Genomic DNA, 21,757 nt, shown 5'->3' with positions numbered 1-21,757 from the left:
TTTACTGTACCTCAATGGCAAAGACTAAACCAGGTGTGTCTCAATATTGACTAGCAGGAGTCATAATTTCAAGATCAAGCTTGTAAATATTTTCCTTAATGACATTGGTTTTGGAAAGACCAGAGTGCACCGAGAACCCAGTGTGAGTGCAAGAACCCTTGACAACTCTGTGACACACTGTTCAAGACACTGCCAGCTACAAGTGAATGCAATCAAAAAACAACCCAAAAAACCTCTTAGGGAACACCCACCAACAAATTTATAACAACTTCATATAAAACCTCATAGGGCAACATTTCCCACTTACTGCTGGCTGAGGTCAGAACTTCCAGTGAAACTACGCAGATGGACATGGATATGGCTGGGGATCCAGCATGGGATTTCCATTTTGTCACCGTGCCAGCAGAGAGTGAAGTGAGTACTTGTTATTTCAGTCATGCAGCACCAGGGTTTCTGGGCAGATACACCTTAGAGAGGTCTGCACAGGTCCCAGTATTGAGATGCAACAGAACACCTTTGGCAGCAGGTTAAGGTTTTGTGCCAAGGGGCTGACACACTCAGGGACTCTTCTTCGAGCTCCACCTTGCCCCCTTCACCCTGCTGTGAGAATGGCTCACCTCAAACCAAAAGGCTGTTTCTGGTGCCAAGAAAGACATTCAGCTGTGCCCATGAAACCCACCTCTCCTGCCTCCTCCAAAGGAAAGGTGCAGGCAGGCCACATAGGTATCACCTATCTATGGGCTCCAGCCTGGATAATGTGGGCTCTAACACATGCTGCTCTGAGGTACGAGGACTGAAGACATCCGAAAAAAGTCAACACAGAAAGGTTACACATTTAACAATTCTACCTAATCTTCCTATGTGCTTCAAAGCTGCAGTTATGAAAAAACCTGTACCTGAGGCTCGTGCCTGGTAAGGCTCTAGCAGTGTTCTGTGGCTAGACAGCAGAGAAGTGTGTCAGTCAAAATCAGCAATTTTTAACTGGGGAGATGGGTAGAGGATAAGGAAAGGGTGATCAGTACGCAGGCTTATGAAAACAGAAGAGTGCAAAAGGGGCCATCACCTCCTTCACCATGATCCACAGCAGGGCTCTGCCAGCCACAGAATGGCTACAGCACAGGCCAGCAGGCAGGTCAGGAAACTTGGGATTTGTGCAGGTCCCAACAAACATATGACTTGTACCATTCATTCTCTTCAGTTACTTGGAACTTACTCCCTTTGCAGACAACGTGTCTCACCCCTCAGGTGAACACTTTTGTTGGTACAGATTTTCTTCATCAGCTCTCTCTGGAAATTGGCAGGCTGAGAGAAGTTTTCATTATCACAGTTCATGAAGTACCCAGAAATCAGATCTTTAAGGCAATCAATTGTAATTATGCAAAATCTTAGGCTGCATCCAGCTCTCCCACCTTGCCCATGCTACTGTAGCTGCATGATTACAGTGGAACAGATCCTGGCTCTTGCCAATAGAAACAAGATTAGAGTTGCCCCCAAAATTATGCTTCAGGGAACACAAGAAATTACACAGGAAAGATAATGTATTTGAGAACATTTTTAATAAATAATGTGACAAAAATTACTTTTCTGATTATTGGATCCTCAGTATGCAAAATTATGGCTAAAATATGAGGTTTCTTACATGAACATAATGAAAACATTAATCACATGGATTTTTCCTTTAGTACTGCACACCCTTTCTATGGAACCTTTCTTTAAAAATTAGCTAAATGAAAAATTTCAGTCCTCAGTAAACACCAAAACACTTTTTTTTCTTTTTTTTTCTTTTTTTTTTTTTTCATTGGGGCTAGTCCTGATAGCTGTCAATAAACAAACACACATTTTTCCATTAGCACCAATGACAAAGAAATTTTATAATTACAAAAAAGATCAGAAAAATCTACAGACAGAGGACATCATTTGGCAAATTCAATGCAACTAATGCCTCTATTTCAGCTTTAATGATAATCCAATGTTGAGAGAGGACACAGAAAAATTGGTAATTTTCTGTAAGTCCAGGAAAAGTGAGAAGTGTTTTGATTATGGCCCACATTTACGTTTGTTACTTTACCATCTGTCATCATTCAAATATTCCAAATACAAACATAGAGCATTAACAAAAAGATGAAAAATATCCCAAAACAAATGCTTAACATTTTCAATAAGACAAAAAAAAAGATTAATAGTTACAATGGTTTACAAACAAAGTTTAGTGATTGTGCTTTTAAAACCAAAAAAAAAAAAAGATAAGCAGTGCATTACAAAAAAAATTCATTGCCAAGATCAAACAAAACTTCTTTAAGTGGCACTTCTTCTTTAAGGTGAATTGACACAAGTAGAGGTCTGAGATTTGGGCCAGTAACAGTTGATGATATTACCTAATCATTATTAAAAATGTCCATTGGTTTTCTTTTCATAAGCATTGTTGAGGCTGGAAAATTAGAAAAAAGTTTCAGATAAACTTGCTCATGCTATGATTAGGCAAATAGCAATCACACTGGCTTACCTCCTACCTATCCCAAAGGACATTTTTAATAAGAATGTATTTAATGATGAAAATGGAAAGACAAATCAAAGTACCACAGGGGTTTAAAATGAGTACATATTTACAATAAGAGCCACCTTGTCCCAAATTAATTTTACTTTCATTTGTCAAACTGTATCATCTGCAAAAGGTTAGCAAGAGACTGGCAGAAAACAAGACACACAGTCTGTATTAAAACTGCAAGATACCATTTGCACTGGCTGCAGACTACAGTGAAACCCCGAGAACCACAGAATGTTCTGCAGCACGTTCACTCTGGGGACCTCTCTGATCGCTGCCGTGTCACTTGCGCTGTTACCGACTGGCTCACTGGTGAGCAGGCAGTGCACTGAGCACCGCCTCGCTGGGGAGAAACCTTGGAGTGCCAGGCCCTGGCATTCCCTTCTGTTCTAATCCTGAAGCAGCAGCTGGCCCAAGCACCTCGAAGAGCAGCTTCCCTGCCTGCTCGGGCAGCAAAGGTGATGCGCTCATGGTTACGGAATAGGCGAGGGCCCTTCCTAGTGAGGAGGGTTTACAAAGAAAGAATAAAACAAAAACTAGCATTCTGATGGCATGAGGAAAAAGGAAAAATTGTACACTCTGATTGCACTGAACATTATTTCTGGCGTCAAACATCATCAGACTTGAGGCATCTTAAGTGATTTATTTTTTTTCTGATTAGATTTTAAAAGCCTGTTACAGTACATGTTGTTGTCTTCAGCTTTCTGTTTCCTGTATTAAAAAAAAGAGGACAAAAATTACTACATGTTAAACTTTTTTATTTAAAATTTGGTTTATATACTTCTTAGAGATTTGCTACCTTTAAATGATAATTACTAATTTTAATTATGCACAGCAGTGTGACTGTATGTTGGCCACCCTATCTACAACCAGTATTTAAATTGAATCAATATCATTAGGCAGAAAAAGAAAAAAGTTCATGTCTCAATATCTAATAAAATCTACAATGATAAACTGTCAAAAGATGTGAAAAGCAATGTCATGGTATTCTTAGATGCTCTAGTTCTATATTTTCAGTTTTGAAAGAATCTGGGTAATGTGCTCTTCAAAATACTGTATTTCTGCAAGTTCTGTTCCATAAGTTTTAGCGTGGTGACAATTACATTATACTATGTATTACTTGGTTTTTATGGTTTTGGCACATTCTTGAAGTTTATTTACTTGGATTGGGCACACCATTAATGGACAGCTAAATGCACTTATTTTCCTGAACAGAAATATTTCTGCTTCTAAAGTGTTTTTTCCTGGCATCTGTCTAAAAACAAAACCAGCCTTATTGTAGTCATCTTCAGTATTAAAACTGCAGTTACCTCCATCTCTTCTTCTTCTTCCTCTTCTCCTTGTTCATAGGCTCCCAGAACTTGCATTTCTGCAACATTCCTTCGGGCTAGATTTGCTTGATCCCTCTGTCTGCCTCCTGACCCTCTCGATGACATGGAGCTGGAGGAGCTGGGATCTCTCGGATTATTTGATATTGGAAACGTTGGTCTAGAATATGGCAGGATGTCCTCTGTATAATTAAATGCACACATTGTTATGTTTACAAGCCCAGAGATAGTGAACCTAAAATTTCTGCATGCAGCTGATTTACTTTTTATGATTCTCAGGAGGTTGGAAGTGATGCCTGACAAGAACATGAAATATGCTGCTTCCATAACAGCATTACAGAAGCTTTCTCAAGGAAATTTATAGTCTTTACATGGTAACGTTCACCACAGAAAAACTAATTCATGATTAGTGTCCATTTCATTTCAATTTAGGATCCCTGGTCTGTGTTCTACAGGAAAATGAAAAGAACCCCACTCCCTGCAGTATATATTCAATGTGACAGAGTAAGAGGAAATGAGAATACACATATGATACAAGGAACTCAATCCACCTAAATACTGGACCCTGCATTTCTCAGGCTGAATTTGAGACACAATTAGTCACCATGCTTTAAAATTTCACCACTATCCTCTGTGGTAGTATTCTAATAACTTTTCTCTGTAGCAATCCACTGTAATCAAACTTCTATTCATGCACCCATTTAACCAACTTACTACCCAAATTCCCCTGATATTATCCCTAAATACCTGTAGGTAGAAAGGACCAGTCATTTGTATCAATCTGTGCTCTTAGTGAACACTTGGCACATTCCATTAATGAGTAAACTTACCACTTTCCGTATATAAGAGATTACTTTGCTCAGGGCTGGCTCGTATAATGCCATGCCAGTTAGTATTTATAATTAATCCACAACTACTAGGGCTTTCTTACTTTTGAAACAGGACCAGGCATCATTCTGGCCCTTTTGTCCTCTACAAATTGGCAAAATGGGCTAAGTGCTAATCCTTTTGTAGAAAAGTTAAGTTTCTTTCTTACAGATCTACGGTCTGACTTCACTCAGTTCCCTTATAAAGCAGATCATAATGAGAAACATTAAATATAACTAGACTACAAGTGTGTGGTAGGAGCAGGGACACTGATCCTTACAACTCTTAAGGCATATTTCTTTCTGCTTTCCCCAGCATTAGCTTTAATACATGATGGGTCTGAGGGCAGCAAGATAGAAAAAGAATGTTTTGTAAGCTTGTAATGAGCTTGTATTTCTGTTCTCCCCTAACAAGAACCTGCCATGTGACCCACATTAACACTAGTGGCAATTCAGCAGCTCTAACTTCTCTTCAGCAGCCTGCCAAGTTCCCAGTGACCAACACCCAGCACCCCAGATAACCCCGAGCGGGCAGAATGACCTTGAAGAAGATGAGTTTTTGCTGGTGTGCCGTCTCGTTTTGGTGCTTTGCTTGCTCGCAGTTTGCCGTCGCCGGGCTGCTCCTGGGCTTCCCTGCGCTCCCCCGAGTGCGTGCGCCCGTCGGCATGCTGCCTGCCCTCCGCCCCGTCCCTCCCCTTGTAGCTCGCTCCTTTCCTCTCGGCCGACCTGTCTGTCCTCGCGTCCATGGCAGCGAGCTTGGGCAGCACGACCGGCCGCACCTCCAGCTGCGCCTTGGACTGGGCCGTCGGGGATTTTATGGCTGGAGGTGGCACAGGAGGAGGTGGCAAGTCTAGGAAGGTGAGAGAGAAGAAGTCATTGCGGTGACATCACGCACCAGTGAAATGAAGAAATAATATTTAACTTGAACTGAAGAAACAGATGCTCTTGGTTATTTTCAGCCCTCCCTCTGCCCTTCTCTCTCCACCCCAAAAAGTATTATGCTACTGTTAAAACTGCTGATGGGTATTTTTTCAAAAGCTTGAGCTTTAAAAACACAAAGGAAGACCTCTAACTGCCTTTTCAAATCACAATATTTTCTTAAAAGCCATTACTGAAAACTGCAATAAACTTTAGGCACTTGGATATTAACAACACCAGTTATGGGTATCAACAAAGAGTTAAGGATAATAACATATCCTTCCTGATATTTATCATATTTTGCTAAGTCCATTCAAGAATACAGCAGCTTGTGCTGCAGGTGCTCAAGGTCTTCAGTGTAGTGAGCATTAAAGCAAACAGGCTGGGATGTAAGAATGTGTATCAGATGCATTGCTGACATATGCAAGGATAAACTATATGTGGTATTGCACTCTTCTTTTAAAACAATAGGTTAAACTAACACACATATCCTTGGTGTCTGAGGGTATGTCATGACATACTAAAGAAAAAACCACAGTCAGTCAATGAAGTAATAAGCTCTCAGAAAAAAACAAAAAAAGAAGAAAAGACACACAAAGACTTCTGAATTTGGCTCTGTAAATTAGCACAACTTAAGGGGTTCTAAAATTCTGTATATTTTAAAATACTATTTATAAAACCCAAATATAATTCACTTAGTTATATTTTTCTATTCTTGCATTAGGACATAAAACTAGAATATGTAAAATGTTCATCAGGATACAACAGTGCTCTGCGGAATGTAAAATGTGAAGAAAAAAATATAGGAGCCAAGCAAGAAGTGGCAATACAAAAGCAGTTCACAATAAAGCTGTAGGCACAATTCACAGGGATATAAGAGAACAACAGGTTAAAAAAAGTGAGATGTGGTTAATATTCTCAACTGAAATTACTAGAAAAAAACCCCTTCACTATTAAAAATTGTAACTTCAGCATTTTGTAATAGTGTGCATTTCTATTTCCACAAAAATCTGGAAGCAGCTGTGTTTTTCAAACACAATCACTATATATACAGTTAATTCTCAGTCTATTCCAGAGAATATTTCAACTGACATTTACATAAAATGGGTCAAAAATAAAGGTAACACTCCTGAGTAAGACAAAACAAGTCTCTAATATATACATATAAGTTCAGATATGGCACATGCCAGACATTTTTGAGAGGTTTTCCAGTGACACAAAGCATGAGTGACTTGAATCTGCCCTTTGGAAAGGTGAAGCAATGCAGAATTCAGTGCTCTGCAAGCTTACTAGGAACCATCAACCACGTTCACCTGGTGACATATCTTGGAATTATCCTTGACCTGTTTTAAACAAGACAGGAAATTTTATCAATTGGCTGGATTGGAATGATGAGGAAGAAAGATATCAAAAGGTATGGTTCATAAGGTTGGACATACTTCAGGGAAATGATATCCTGCTGCAGTAACTCCACTGTGTTGGTGGAAAAAAACCCAAAACAAACCAACCAAACAAAAAATCCCATCAGGGTAGTTTGTTTGTTGAACTTGAGCAGTTAGGGGAACATCAGTCTTGGAGAGCAGCTAAAGGTAAACAATTGAAATATTGAGACTTAATTTTAAGTATCTACTTAACACTCACTATTTGCAGATACATTTTAAGAAAAAGGACTGTCATTTTCAAAACCTAAGAAGGCATAATGTAAGCTTGGATAAACTAAGTGGCTGAATCAAAATGAAGGGGAGGTTTAGACTGGAAATGCTCTTTACCCAGAGAGTGGTTGGGCACTGGAACAGGCTCACAGGGAAGTGGTCACAGCACCAAGACTTACAACATACTTGTCAAGAAAGCACGGGATCAGTTATGTTGCATTCCTTTGTTATCTGTAACTGTTAAACATGGTTTAGAGAGGCAACCTCTGCTCAGTACACAGCCTCAGCAGTGAAAGTCTGTAATTCCAGCCATCAGAGTAGCACTCAGGCTACCTCTTCTAAAAATGGCCTGCGAGGTCCTGCCACCAAAGAGCAAACCAAACTACTTCTACTGGGCTGCCCAGCCCTGTAGATGCAAATTTGAATTTCTGGATCACAAAGACCCACAGCCAGATGATCTTAAGTGTCAATATCTACTGCAAAAAGTGTTGGTCTGAAGAAGTATATAACCTCTTACAATTCAGCAATCACATGAAAATTCACGTGAAGTCTGCCTAAGGTCTCAGAGTTGTGTGTAGTATGCTTCTTGAAAGCCCAGTGCGTAAGACCATGTCAATCCAGACTAAAGCTTATTGAGCACAAGAACTGTTCTGCAAAAGCAAGGCTGGAGATGGACCTCATCTCTCACAGAACACTGATAGTGATTACAGAACTTGGACAAGGCTTAAAAGATAACACAAATTCTGAATTAGCCTGTGGAGATTCCAACAATACTTTCGTTCTTGAGGAAAATTTCCTTCTCACAGCATGTCTTCCCTCAGAAGAGGACACACTGATTTAGAAGTGGATGAAGATACTCAAACTCAGAAGTGTAGGCTTCTGGAACCACAGATGCTTTTCTTTAAACAAACTCTTGTTGGATTTGTCCTTATCTCAACCCTTTGGGGTGCATGTTGGGCACTAAAAACTACTGTCATGGTTTTAAACCCAGCTGGAGATGAATCTCCTCTCAGCTGCTCACTCGACCTCCCACCTCTCTTCTCCCACCCCAGTGGAATGGGGAGGAGAATCAAAGTAAAACTCGTATGTTGAGATAAGAATAGTTTAATAATTGAAAATAAAAGTAAAATAATATAATAATGGTAAACAATAATAATAATGATAATAATAAGGGAAAAAACAGGTGATACACAATGCAATTGCTCACCACCCACTGGTCACCCAATTGGTCACCACCCACTGACCAATGCCAGACCCCCTTCCTGAACCCAGATGGGCCCCTCTGGGTAAATCCCCAGTTTCTATACTGGACATGATGTTCTGTGGTGTGGAATATCCCTTGGGTCAGTTCGGGCCACCTGTCTGAGCTATGCTCCCTCCCAGTTTCTTCTGTGCACCTCCTCACTGGCAGAGCATGAGACAAGGAAAAAAAAAAAGGCTTTGACTTAGGATAAACACAACTTGGCAAAAAACATCATCACCACCATTCTCATTCTAAATCCAAAACAAAGCACCTTAACAGCTGCTGAGAAGAAATTAACTCTACCCCAGCAATGCAATATCATGTGTCTCAACATGCTCCACTAACTTTCTCTGTAATAAAGCACTGAATAGCCCTTCTCTTGAGCCTGCTGATGTAAAGGGAGCGTAGATATCCAACATCAGCCTTTTCAGCCACCCTAAGAGCCAGTGTCCAGCAGATGTGGCTTGGCGGTGCACTGGATAAATGAATACCAAAGGGAAGGAACATTCCTGTAGCCTATAAAATACAGCTTGGAACAAACTACTCTGTTCAAGAATCCTATCTGGCTACACAGGACAATGAACAAAGTGGTGTTGAATCTTGACTATGGAAAGGGAAGATGCATTGATATAAAAAGTTTCATAAACTGGCAGCAGCTCTATGGTACAGTAATAACTAAAGAAAATTGATATTCTCTTTCAAGAACATTTTTGCAACCTGCAGGGAAACTATAAAAATCTTCATTATAACACAGTACTTCTGACAGAGAAGAATCCTTTACAGAGGAAAAAAAAATCCCTTTCAGAGGTCAACACTATTACACCCCTGTGGTATTTATTTTAACAGCTCAGATCACAGAGAAAATCCAGATTCAATCTGCCTCCTCGAGTACAAACTGGCACACTTCTTATTAAAAGCAAAATGGAAGCTTCCATTGTAAGGAATAAAAAATAAATCACAAAGCAACATCAAACCAATACAAAGAACTCAGAAGTATTTGTTAAAGGTCAGCTGTGCTCACATGTTTCATTCATGTCTATGTATTGCTGTTACCCTGCTTCCCACGTAACTCAAACAATTAATGGATGCCATTTTGTAGCACAGCCTACAGCAGAAACCTTCCATGTGTGTCTTTTGAAAGGAGAGACCATAATTTTCTAAATGAGAACACATACAGGAACCACGGGATAAGCAAAACAGTATTGAGGAAAAATAATCTGCTAAATTAGTTTGATACTAAAGTGGAGAAGCCACAAATAAGCACAAAAAAATTGTTAAGTAGTGACCAATGAGGGAATTAGGCTTCATAAGACAACTCTCTCTTTTAAACTCTATCAGCCTGCAGATTTTCAGAGTCACACCCTGAAGAAAACAGCAGCTACAGATTTGATGCAATACTGAAGACGATCCCTGGAAGTTTTCAAGGCCAGGCTGGATGGGGCTCTGAGCAACCTGGTCTAGTGGGAGCTGTCCCTGCCCATGGCAGGGGGGTTGGAAGCAGATAACCTTTGAGGTTCCTTCTAACCTAGGCCATTCTATCATTCTCTAAGATACAAAGTGACTTTTTTGCCTATTGCACATTCATGCCGGTGTGCAAAACTCAAGATTGTTCCTGACTTTAAAAAAACTTAGACAGCATTTAAGATTCCCAGACATGTCATAATCTGAGCTATTATTCATGTACTGAAGTTGTTTTCATGCTTTGTCTCTCAAGAAATATGGCTCACACTGTACAGAATAATTGGATGAACAAATCAATACAGCAAAACCCAAAGTGATGCATAAAAGCTGAGGGCTGTTGCTTTTTTTTTTCTTTTAAGTACATTTGCATAATTATCACAACAATTTTCACTCCAAAAAACCTCCCTCAAGTAACAAAATCAGTATTTACAAAATATCTCATAATGCACTCAGAAGTAAGGACTGAGAAGAGGGCAAGCATCTGAAAATTATTAAAATTCAATAACAAGCTGATTTTTAGCAGAGGTAAGAAATGCATTCCTCCTTATTTTCTACCTTGCTAAAATTTGCTTCATACAGAGTAGATTTTTTTGTACTGCACAGGCAGAGGGAGACAAAAGTACAAATGGTGTTGGCATGCATAAAGGCTTAACATTTCCAAGTGAATATTCGAGGAATATCTGGCAGATGTTCAATTGCCTTTTGTGAGAAATTCAGCTGCCCTCACATCATGTGATTGATAACACAGCTAAATAAATCAGTTACAGTCTCAGCCAGTTAGCTGCAAAACTGGTTAGTATTTTTTGTCACTCAGAGATTTAAAGAAGCATCAGGATTTAAAATCTCATGTGAACTGTGAATGGCATAATTTCTATTGAAAGACCTACTGAATCAGAACAATGGCAAAGTACTTTTATCCTTTTTATCTAAACACTCACAATTCTGAGGGCTTGTAACAACTGATAAATCAATTCAAGACAGTTCAGAAGAGACTCTCATATATATATATTTAGAAAAAACAAACGTATTTTTTAAAGTTTGGTTTTCTAAATTAAATATGTAAGTAGGTCAGACAAGGTTGAGAAGGAGGGTACATCTGCTAGTTGGTTCTTGTAATGCATTCTTAGTAAACTGTCTTAAAAGGCTAGATGAAGAGCAATTAAAAATGCATACATTTTAATCCTTACCACCTACTGAGCAAAGATTTTTAGCAACAAATATGAAGAACATTTCACTGCCTGGATGACTGTCAAGGAACAAAACAAGTGAGCTGAAATCCCATCCCACATGAAGGAGCAACTGACTTGAACCAGTGCTCACAGAAAATACATAATTTTTACTACTTGGACAATGCAGAGTAGATCATAGAGCACCCTCCTTTATTTAAAAATAGGTAGTAGTAGGTCTTTTATTGCTATGTTATTAAGAAACACACACCTTCAGAAAGACCAACCTCTTTCACAAATTTTTCTGTATGAAGAAAATAAAATAGAGAATTTTTTAAGACATATATATTGCTATTGATAATACTCCTAGCATTTTCAACCATTCATGAAAATCTTTAATTTATTTATATATCCTCCCTGTCAACTAATCGTTTAAATTCTTCATTACACCCGTATTTCATAGAAGTGTTAGCAAGTAATAATTCAGGTAATTTGGGAACAGTAGAAAATTCTTTATATACAATTCTTTAAAATTCCATTTTAAAGGCTGAGAAGGTAAAGAAGGAACGTATTTTTGTGTTTTTAGTATTTCTTGAATGCTTCTGCTTTTTTCCCCCTACTACTGCAAAAACATGCATGTTCACTCATTATGAGGAAAAAAAAGCAACTCTGTATGAGGCACTCCTTTATAAAAAAGATAAATAATAGTGTAACATCAATCCAGTATAAAAACCTAAGTATATCTCAGAAAGGTCAATTGTGCTGAAATGTTTCATTCATGCATCCATATGACTTTTCTCCACCTAAGGAAAACAATTAGTAGATGTTATTTTATAACTAATTCTGAAGGGTCACAATATTCTAGATGTGGCTATTAAAGTGAATGGTTAGAATCAACAGTAAGGTTCCAAATATGCTTATGCAAACAGACTGAGGGGAAAAAATAATAATTAAAAAGAAAAAATCTAAACCAAAAAAATCCTTCAACCTTTGAACTGGATCTTATTAGATCTGCAGGAATTAAAGCCATAATTTGCTATTCCCTGAATGACCACACTGTATTTCACTATAAAGAGGTTAGTGGAAATTCTTACTTAATTAGAAAATATGCTGAAGTAAGCAGGTGCTACATAACACAAAACAAATATTGATCATGATTGTCAAATCTATATTGCAATATTTAATAACAATGGCTCTATGATTTAGCTTTGTATAACTACTTTGACAAAAACCTGTCATCAAATACAGGTCCATCTCTCATTTATCCCTGTGTTAGAAGCAAATGGCCACATAAAACACCTTTATTTATTTATTTCTGATGTCCTAGCTATTGTGTTTGTATTGAGGCTTGATGCTTTGCCAATTACTCAGTTAAGAGCATTCTCTTCAAGAGAATAAAAGCTGATAAAATGTCAATAAAATCCTGTGAAACGCCATTACGAGAGTCTCATAAACGTAACGTTTCTGGTACAGTTTTGGGATTTACACCTTGTGTTGTCCTTTCACAAAAGCAAACATGCACAAAACCACTGTAATAACCCCTTGAAATCAGATAATATTCCAACAGCTCAGTTTCGCTGACAGAAGGGGCCTGGGCACAAGCCAAGAGGCCCAGGTGCACTGTGTCATGCCAGCATTTAACGCAGTCTAATATCAGATAGATGCTACTGAGAGAAAATACTCGGAATAAAGTACAGATAATGGCACGGACAACCACTCATTGCTAAATTACTTCTGCTCATCGTGCTTTGAGCTTTGTATTAAATTTTTTCGTCAAGTGGCAGGAATCACAGGGAGAAGTGGTTTCAAAACTCCCTTCTTGTAACCCTGGATAAGGATCTATAATATTAGGCTTTCATATGATAATGGCAAATGATGCCCCTCTTTGAAAAATTTCAGACTGGTAATGAAAGTCCTAATCAGATTGTTGTTGCAGAGAAGCAGGAGGTGGGGAGCTCTGCCCTTCTTTCCTTTTCCCTTCCCTCCCCTCCCCTTCCCCCACATCTCCCTCCTGTTAGCAAATTCAGCAAACTTGACAAGATGGGTTAAGTCTTGGGGAATTTATCTTACATGAATTTCCAACAAAGCCCACGGATTGTTTTATACAACTGGAAGGCAGTGCTTTAATAAAAGCTGCACCACCTGAGGCATTTTCATTAAAGGCTCTCTCTAGACAACATCACAATGTTTGCATTATCATCCTACACCCCCAAGAGAATACAAGCACTGCCTTTTCAGCAAGAGTTGATATTGTGTGTGAAGGCACGAGAGAAGATGATTAGATTTTGCTTTCACTCACAAAGTAACTGCTTGCAACAATGCTGTGGTCAGGATTACAATTCGCTGACTTGTGTTGCCCACCATTTGAATGGTGATTTGGTTTTTTTTCAGGAAAAGACACATACTGAAGGTTTTAATAGTCAGTCACATGAATGAAGATTTTAATCCTAACCACACATTATTCTCAATGACTGTACTATTTAAGCTATCTGGGCTCTTAAATAATGGCGGTAATTAGCCGATTAGGACACTATAGAAAACAGGTGCAAGGCTCTGGAGTGGAAGCATCAATGTACAGTATTAAGGAACTCTGGCATTTAAAATGATTAAACTGTTCAGTGTGTTTAGCAACAGGAAACACAAATCACTGAATTCTGAAACACAGCGTTATCTCTGTGGAAAAATTTCACACACACGCACTGAATGGATATTTAGAAAGGTTCACTGAGGCTCTCACCCATTTCAGTGGACTCACCATCTGTGTAGACTTCTCTGCGCAGATGTCCTGGCTGGTGTTTTTGCTTTTTGGCAGGTCGGACCTTCTGTATGACAACAGCACTCATGTTGCTGTCGGTGGATACAGGGCTGGTGGGTCTGGGACAGTGTGATGCATGAAAATGTCTACGGCCTGCAAGTGGTTATAGGACAATTGAAGTTATTTTTCTTACCTAAAATAAAACCTTTCATACTTTCTCTTTTCACATCAGAATGCTGTAGCTGTACAAAACCTAAAAATACACTGTCAAAACAATAGTAAAGCTCATCCAGTTTTAGAATGAGCTGTAACTAAATCGAAGCATTTGCTATCCTATCATTAGGCAGGCTGGCTTGGTTGAACAGAAATTATCCAGCTGCTTGGTAGCTGGTAGTTCCTGCCCCAGGAGCACGAATTCCATCAGCAGGCAAGCACGAGCAGGATTCCTACCCTGCCAGTTTCTGGAAAGAGCAGAATGTTTCCCTTTCAAGACAGGTTCCCCGTTCCCTAGCTCAGGCCACATGAGGTCATTCCCTGTCAAAAGCAGAGCAAGTCACCAGCAGGTCTCAGGTACTGAAGTCCCTGCTGCCACTTTGAGTGAATTTTCAGGAATGCATTGAGCCTGGATGACTGGCATTTTATCATAGATTATTTGCAGTAAGAAGGGTCACATTTTAAGGATATGCAGTCAGGCACATGTAATACCAATGTATACAAACTGCTGCATAGTATGAGCTTAACTGTTGCAAAAATATCAGCAACCAGATGTAAAAAGACCTTTTCTAAATATGTAAGTCTCTACACATATTTATAGGAATTTCTGTGTACAAAATGGATTAAAATCCTGGCCCCGTGGGTACAAATGGGAGTTTTGCCACCTACTTCAACTGGTCAGGATTTAATCCAGAATTACTAAATTACCTCCCCTCTCACTCTTCATGATGAACAGCTGTGTTGAAATGAAACAAAGGACTGTTAACCGGGAGAGGATGTCAGAGATGGCAGGAAGGTTGAAAATCTGTGGAGTCAGGGTGGACACAGTTGTGACAGAGTACCTCTTCTCCAGGCCTGGCAGTTTAATAGGATTGATTGTCAAAACATTCATGGATCTGCCTGTAACTTGCATCCCAGCCTGCTGTGTTCTTATTTCTTAGTTGAACTATAAAAATATCCATTTGGCCTAGTCAGGTTACTGATTACCTGTATATAGCCAGTGCTACTAGTATCCAGCATGTTGTAAAAATGAAATATTTCAAATATCATGTCTTATATGTTCAGTGGTGATTCAGGAGAAAGGAAAAAGGAAAAAACCAAACATATGCATAAGGCTCTGCTGCATATGCACAACCTACAATCTAAAATGCTACTCATAACAGCTGTCAAAATATGAAACCAACACAAAGCCAGTTCATCCCAATAATACAACAGTAAAAGCCTGAACAGAATTCCTCAAAAGAAAAAAAAATTCCAATCCAGCGAAAATAGAACTCTAAAGGTTTACTATTTATTTGGACACTTCAATAGACAGGGATTAAATCTTCTCTTGTAGAGTGACTGAAAACACTGGGAGCCTTATACTGGGAAAAGATAGAATTCTGTAATCCTTTTTCTTTTCCCTTTCCTTCAGTTCTGAGTGTAAATCCACCAGCAGGATGGATGTTTGTCCACGATCAATGAGACCAAAGAACTAGGAACTACTTATGAAAAACAATGCAGAGCAGCAATTTATTTGAACTATTTCACCAAAACTCCTTTTCTGGCTCTTCCTGACTTATAAACACCCTAAGAACAGCAGTTCAGAACGCGTCTGTGGATAGATTCATTTCACAATGGCCACTTTTTCAATTCTCCCATCGAGCAGAGGACCACTCACCTCCTGCTGCCTCGTGCATTTGCCGTCTGGCTACTTTGAGCCCTGCGTACTCCGCAGCTGCTGCCACAGCCTGTGCAAAATCGGCGTCGGTGAAAAACGATCCGTCAGAGGAGCTCACGCTGGAGCGCCCGCTGGAGATGTTGTCTTCTTCAGAGGCTGAACCCCAGCCATTGATCATGGACCCCGTCACGGAGCTCTCCAGATCCCCCACGCTGGAGGCAGGGGTCTGCTCCAGGCCACGCAAAAGGAGCCTCCTGTTCTGCATCTTGGCAACCTCGATGTCTGCCTCATCCTCCTCCTCTTCTGGGGCATCCGTATCCATGTCAGAGACCAAGGGCCCTGAGATGTATCCGTAGGTATGAGGTGGGGAGATGGGCCTTGGAGGGGGTGGAGGACTCACAGGTTGACGTCTGCATAAAAATACAAGGGCGAGAAGAATTGAAATCACATAATGAAGTCAGAGGAAATAGTAGATTGATGAAAATACTTCCTTTATTTCCCAGCAAGCTTGACCTGCCTTTTTAAATCAATCTAATTTATATCTGAAATGCTCGGGTTTGTTTTTTTAGTTTATATTTTTGCTGTAAATCAGAACTGACAGCTATGTACTTTGAAATCTATCACAAAGAAAGCTGATTTTTTAAATACGGTTCCTTTATCACTGACTTTAATGATAAAGCTGTTCATTTTCCCTAAATAACACATGTAGAGCTAAGCAAAGAGCTGTTTGCAGGTCATGTGACTATTAAAAAAACTATTTGTGCACCCTTGAGAGTATAAGCAAGAGAAATAATTGTAAACATATAGCTTGAAACTATCGATGCCAAGAGATGCATCTATCCAAACAGATTGCTCCATTAACATTATCTTCCCTCCACCCATCCTGGTGATTCAGAAAGATATGAAAAGAGAGACTGCAATTTCATTATTTTTTAAATTGATCTAGGTGGTGAAATAGAAGAATTTTCTACTGCAACGTTAGTTCTAGGCCTTAGGGGTACCAACATGCATATAGATCTATAGGTTAACTTATTTTGATCTTTATTTGTCAGTAATGGTATCTCCAGCTTAAGGAGGCAAAGTATAAGATATCAGATCAATGTTCAAGATTGGTTAATATTTCACTCAGAAGTTCCAGGTAGCAACATTGTCGACACGGGGCCACAGACACGCTCTTTGATTGCCATTTCTCTGGCAGGAAAACACATTTTCTGCAGTAATGGTTCTCCTGTTGGCTGTGCTCACCAGGAATTTCTACTTCAGTCTGCTTTGAAAAAAATTTCAAAGTAATTTTCCTTTGTCAACTTTGCCCTCTTATGATTTCATTGAGAAATGGTGACTCTCATAGTTAAATCGTCTCTTTTGTGAGGGCAATTTTGCAATTTTGGTTTTCTTTAAATTTTAATAAATGGGAATACATATTAATTCTGGAAAGAAATGTTAGCAAGGAAAAACCTAATACTGTATAGCAAGAGAAAATTGGATCTTCCCTGGACTACATAATCTAGCCACTGTTTTTCACTTGCTGTATTAAGTACTGAACAGAATGAAGAATATCCAATAATCAATTTATAAAAGCACCCCCAAATCCCAGAATTTGTTGCTGCCTGGAATCTGTACTTGCTTTGACTAGAGACCTTGCCCAATAAAGTTTTACTGTCTTAATTTAAAGCTCTTGTGACAAATGTCCTTGTGATATATTTGCCTATTCTCTAGGTTTTGGTATTAGAAGACAGGCAACTGGTTACAAAATATGTTAGGGTTCTTGAAAATGTAGTTTGGCTGCCAGCCTTTAAGGATAGGTTAATTGAGAGCAGCTAGTTCACGGGTATAGAGAATTAACAATACTTCTTCCCCTTTATCTGATGCAGGTTCTCGCTTTAACAGTGACATTGTCTCCTATCTCAGCTCTGGCTTTAACACTGGTATCACCTGCTATCCCACTAAATCTTTAGTTTCTTGCTCTCCTTGTTGACTCTTCCAGAGCACAGGTTTCTATTTCAGTTTGCTATATTTCTAGCAAGCTCACCAGACAGAGAAATATTACAGTACACCATCACCACCAGAATCCTATTCTAGATGCCTGGTTCTGACCAGCAAACGAAATAATACCCACCAGAACTACGAGTAAACCTAATAGAAAGTATGACAAACAGTATTTCAGGCATTATTTTCACTATAAACCCACCATTTACAAGACACCCCAAATCAGTATGGGAAGGCACCACTTGGAACGTATTCTTAGTTTGAAGGTATTGCCACACCACATTTGAAACAGAACCCCACCCCTACCAGAACGGGTTACAGCTGTCGAGCACAGTACACCCAATTCCTCAACAGCAGCCCTGGGTCATATCAACACCAGTAGATGGAACAGGTAGTCAGGAAAGCCTTACAAATCAAATAAATAGAATTATATGACTCTTTTTAAACTGATGAGATGGATGCGGCAAAAAGGAAAGAAACAACGTTTGAAAAAGTAAAGTGGAAAAGACAAATTTAGTCACTAACAAATTCTAAGACTTTCAGCAAAGCCAGACTTAACCATTGTAGGAGGGACAAAATAAATATACATTTTATTTTTTCAGTCCACAAAGAGAATAAGTTGTACGTCCTAGGAGCTTAAATTGGAGCATCCTTCCAGCTCCTTATGCCACTACTTTTTGATGGCATTGATGGTGACCAGCCATGAGTATTTGTGTTGAGCAAACTTTCTACTTTCCAGGCAGCTGCTGACTGGTTATGCATGTTTGTATACATCTGCTTTTTGTCTACTCCATTCTGTATGTCAGGACACATATCCTAATCTCCAGAAAATCACAGAGATTCTGGAAAGTCACTCATGACTATCGGTCACTTAGCTTCTCCCTTTTCCATTTGTGTCCAGCTACTTTAACCTCTTTAATATCCCAGAAAATGTAAGTGATTAAAATGAACACTTCTGTGGACCAGCGTACCAGGGCCAATGGAAACTACAGGAAATCAGCCATCCACTAATAAACAGAGTGATTTTAAAGACACAGGAAGATAGAGGAAAAGATGCACGGTACAAGTGTTACCATAAACAGTAAAGGAAACAAACCAAGGCAGATCAAGTAGTGGGGAGCTAAAGTAAAAGCAGATATAGGCTCCTTAAAAAAAAGATGCATAACTACTGCCTACTTAAAAAATGGGAGCCATAAAGATGAGCTAAATTTTAAAAAACATTCTGGAAAATACATCCATAAATATCCAGTAAGATATGTTGATAAAATCAGAGCTCTACAGTCTACTCAGAAAAATCATATAAATTTCATTGTAATAGGCTTGCATTTTACTAAAAATAGAAATTCTACACAGAATACTGCAGGTAAGTGTATATATTTGTGACAATAAACAATATGTGCAAACCACTGGCAGAAAAAAATAATAAAAGCTCATAATTTGGGATGGAAAAGCTGTGACTTCTTAACAAAAGCCAAGAGAAGTAAGCACCATACATAAAAGGGCTCATTCAGAATTCACTGTTTTATGGGAGAGAAGCTGTGAGAGTTTATATGCAAAACAGTTGTAAAAGCAACTCAGAGAAGAAACAAGATTTCCCTGTAGCAAATATCTATCTTTATTAATGTTGGTCATTCCTTTAAATAAGGTTAGATGGAAATGTTAAGAAAATTTTGCAAGCAGTAATTTCCTGTATTAGGATTTATGAGAGGAGGAAAATCTATAGGTTATATAAATTGTATATTTATATATATTCATACATATTGGTGACAACTTAATTGCACAGTTACTGTGAAATAATGCATGCTATTTTATGGTAATAATGCAGTAAATCTATTGGAAACAATGGAACTGTAATTATATGGTAAGCTGTGTTAACGATACCACTTTAATAACCTGATGACTGTGAATTTAACTTATGTCAGCATCATACGTACCCTAAAGTGATATACTGCATTCCTTCCCATGGTACAGTAATAAAGCAACTTAATTACCTATTTCTTAGGTTAAAATAGTTCTAGCATCCTGAATTAGAAGTTAAAGAGTAACAGAATAATGGGGAAATTGTTGGCCTCACTAAATTCAACAGGAGTTTTCAGTGGGGCTCAGACGACTCTTGTCACATCTCTCTCGCTACATTTGCATTCACACACCTCCGGTCAGGTTGGTGTTGTGTGTGTCCCAGATCCTCCTGACAGTCCTGTAACATGGGCTGGAGTTCTTCCTGGGGAGAGGGGGTGAGAGTGGCAGTTGACTGATGGCTATAGGAGACAGCGGCTGGAGAGGAAGCTGCTCCTCGGACAGGTGGAGTAGGACCTCGCTCATCTTCTTCCTCTTCCTCTAGCTCATCCTGCTGCAGATACATCCTTGCAGGTGGCACAGGACAAGGAATTTCTTGGTCATAGCTAAAATTAATTTTTTAAGAAAATAAGGACTTAAATTTGTACTGTGTAATTAGCATATCTGATACATGTATTAATAGCCCAGAAACAAACCATTGTTCTCTGTGCTCTTGAGAACAGCTCAGTGAGGATGTGCTGAGTGGACGCACACCACTGTCAGTAAGTGCTCTCCAAATTGCCACGCTACAGCTCAACGAGCAGCACCAGAACAGTGCTGGAGGAAGGTCTCACTGCCAGTTTGTAGGGCAAATTACAGTTCAATTAACTAGTGATTAAAGCAGGAGATGGAGGATGTCTTCATCTTTCTTACCTTTCATCCACTGAAAGACTGTAATCTTCACTGTTGCTGTGAGGAGGTGGATGTGCTGGAGGGGGTGGGAGAAGATCTGCCCAGTTCATGCCCGCTTGCTTGGGAGCCTTTGGGGTCCGAGCACCCTTCTTGTGCCCTTGACTCCCTGTGAATAAAAAGCAGCACACATGTGTAATGCTTTTAAGTCTCTCCTCAGCACCAGCTATGAAAACTGAAATAACTGTAGTCCCTCCCAGATGCTCTTGCATTCTTTGAGAATTTACTGTTTTGCTCAGTTTGGAGCAAATAGGCATTCCTCCTTTTTACACCAGTTTGTACTTGTAGCTCCTTCGTAGAATTTATCTACATTTTAAGCGGTTGAATTTAGCCAGAAACTTTACATAGCACGGAAAAAACCACATGGGATACAAAACTTTGATTTTTAAAATAAACAGTCAAAATGTGATAAAACCGTAAATGAATTTTACAAGCAATGTCATTAAGAGTGAGCTTCCTACTTCTGTTAATTACATTAAAGATTATCATCTAAAACAAATGAGCTGTAGACATATTTTCTGAAGTGCCTTTATCCTACTTAATTGCCAGAACCTAAAATACAATATGATACAGATATGATCTATTAAAGTTCTACTGTTGCATTAAGTCGCTGAATATAGGTAATTTGTACTTGTCCACTGAAACATTTTAGGCACAATGAAATTACTACTTTTAGTCTAAATGGCAGGTGCAGTTGAAAATAATTACTGGAAGAACTAAAATAACAGAAAAAAAAAATAAAGATCAATGAAGTATTTCACAAATGTTTTCAACTACTTTACTGGAAAATTACAGCTCATAATAGAGCAATGCACTTTAACAGTTCAAATAATTTTGAATAAGACCAATTATTCAGGTGGTCTCAAATTTTAAGTTTGGACATGGCTATGATGAGAACTGGCTCAACAATTGTTCCTTAGTATATATACATTTTAATTCTTTGCTATTGTAACTCCTTTATTGTAGATAAAGCTGCTGTAGTTTCGAGTATGTTTTAGACTCCTTCACATTTCTCTCTTAAACTGAGGCATGATTTTATATTATCACAGTAAAGCCTTATGCACATGATTAAATATGCTGCAGTGAGATTTAGGAAGCTTGTTTTTTTAACTTCTGCTGTCTCAGATTTTCCACTCTTACAGACAGCAGTTCTGTTTATTATTGTCCCACACTAGGTGCCAGATACACGTTTTAGCGACGTAAAATTATTCTTCCGCTATCT

General features: G+C 38.9%; 1 protein-coding gene across 8 annotated transcripts in view; it reads right to left on the bottom strand.

Annotated features, from left to right (window-relative positions):
* Positions 1 to 1,534: 1,534 nt before the first annotated feature.
* Positions 1,535 to 21,757, bottom strand: part of ROBO1 (roundabout guidance receptor 1) — a 698,238-nt gene continuing 678,015 nt past the window's right edge. For 7 of the 8 annotated variants that reach the window (XM_039556121.1, XM_010399517.4, XM_010399511.4 and 4 more), the window contains 7 exons: positions 20,500 to 20,644; positions 19,941 to 20,192; positions 15,805 to 16,214; positions 13,932 to 14,084; positions 5,278 to 5,586; positions 3,853 to 4,052; positions 1,535 to 3,253 (listed from right to left, as the gene is read on the bottom strand). In XM_039556121.1, the coding sequence (XP_039412055.1) occupies positions 3,239 to 3,253; positions 3,853 to 4,052; positions 5,278 to 5,586; positions 13,932 to 14,084; positions 15,805 to 16,214; positions 19,941 to 20,192; positions 20,500 to 20,644 (1,484 nt within the window). In that variant the 3' untranslated portion in view covers positions 1,535 to 3,238. The remainder of the gene's footprint in view (positions 3,254 to 3,852; positions 4,053 to 5,277; positions 5,587 to 13,931; positions 14,085 to 15,804; positions 16,215 to 19,940; positions 20,193 to 20,499; positions 20,645 to 21,757) is intronic. The other variant, XM_010399516.4, reaches the window with a different exon arrangement.

The sequence above is a fragment of the Corvus cornix genome, chromosome 1 (genome assembly GCF_000738735.6).
Source record: "Corvus cornix cornix isolate S_Up_H32 chromosome 1, ASM73873v5, whole genome shotgun sequence".
Classification (NCBI taxonomy): domain Eukaryota; kingdom Metazoa; phylum Chordata; class Aves; order Passeriformes; family Corvidae; genus Corvus; species Corvus cornix.
Note: the sequence above shows the minus strand (reverse complement) of the source record. Positions and strands in the feature narration are given on the sequence as shown.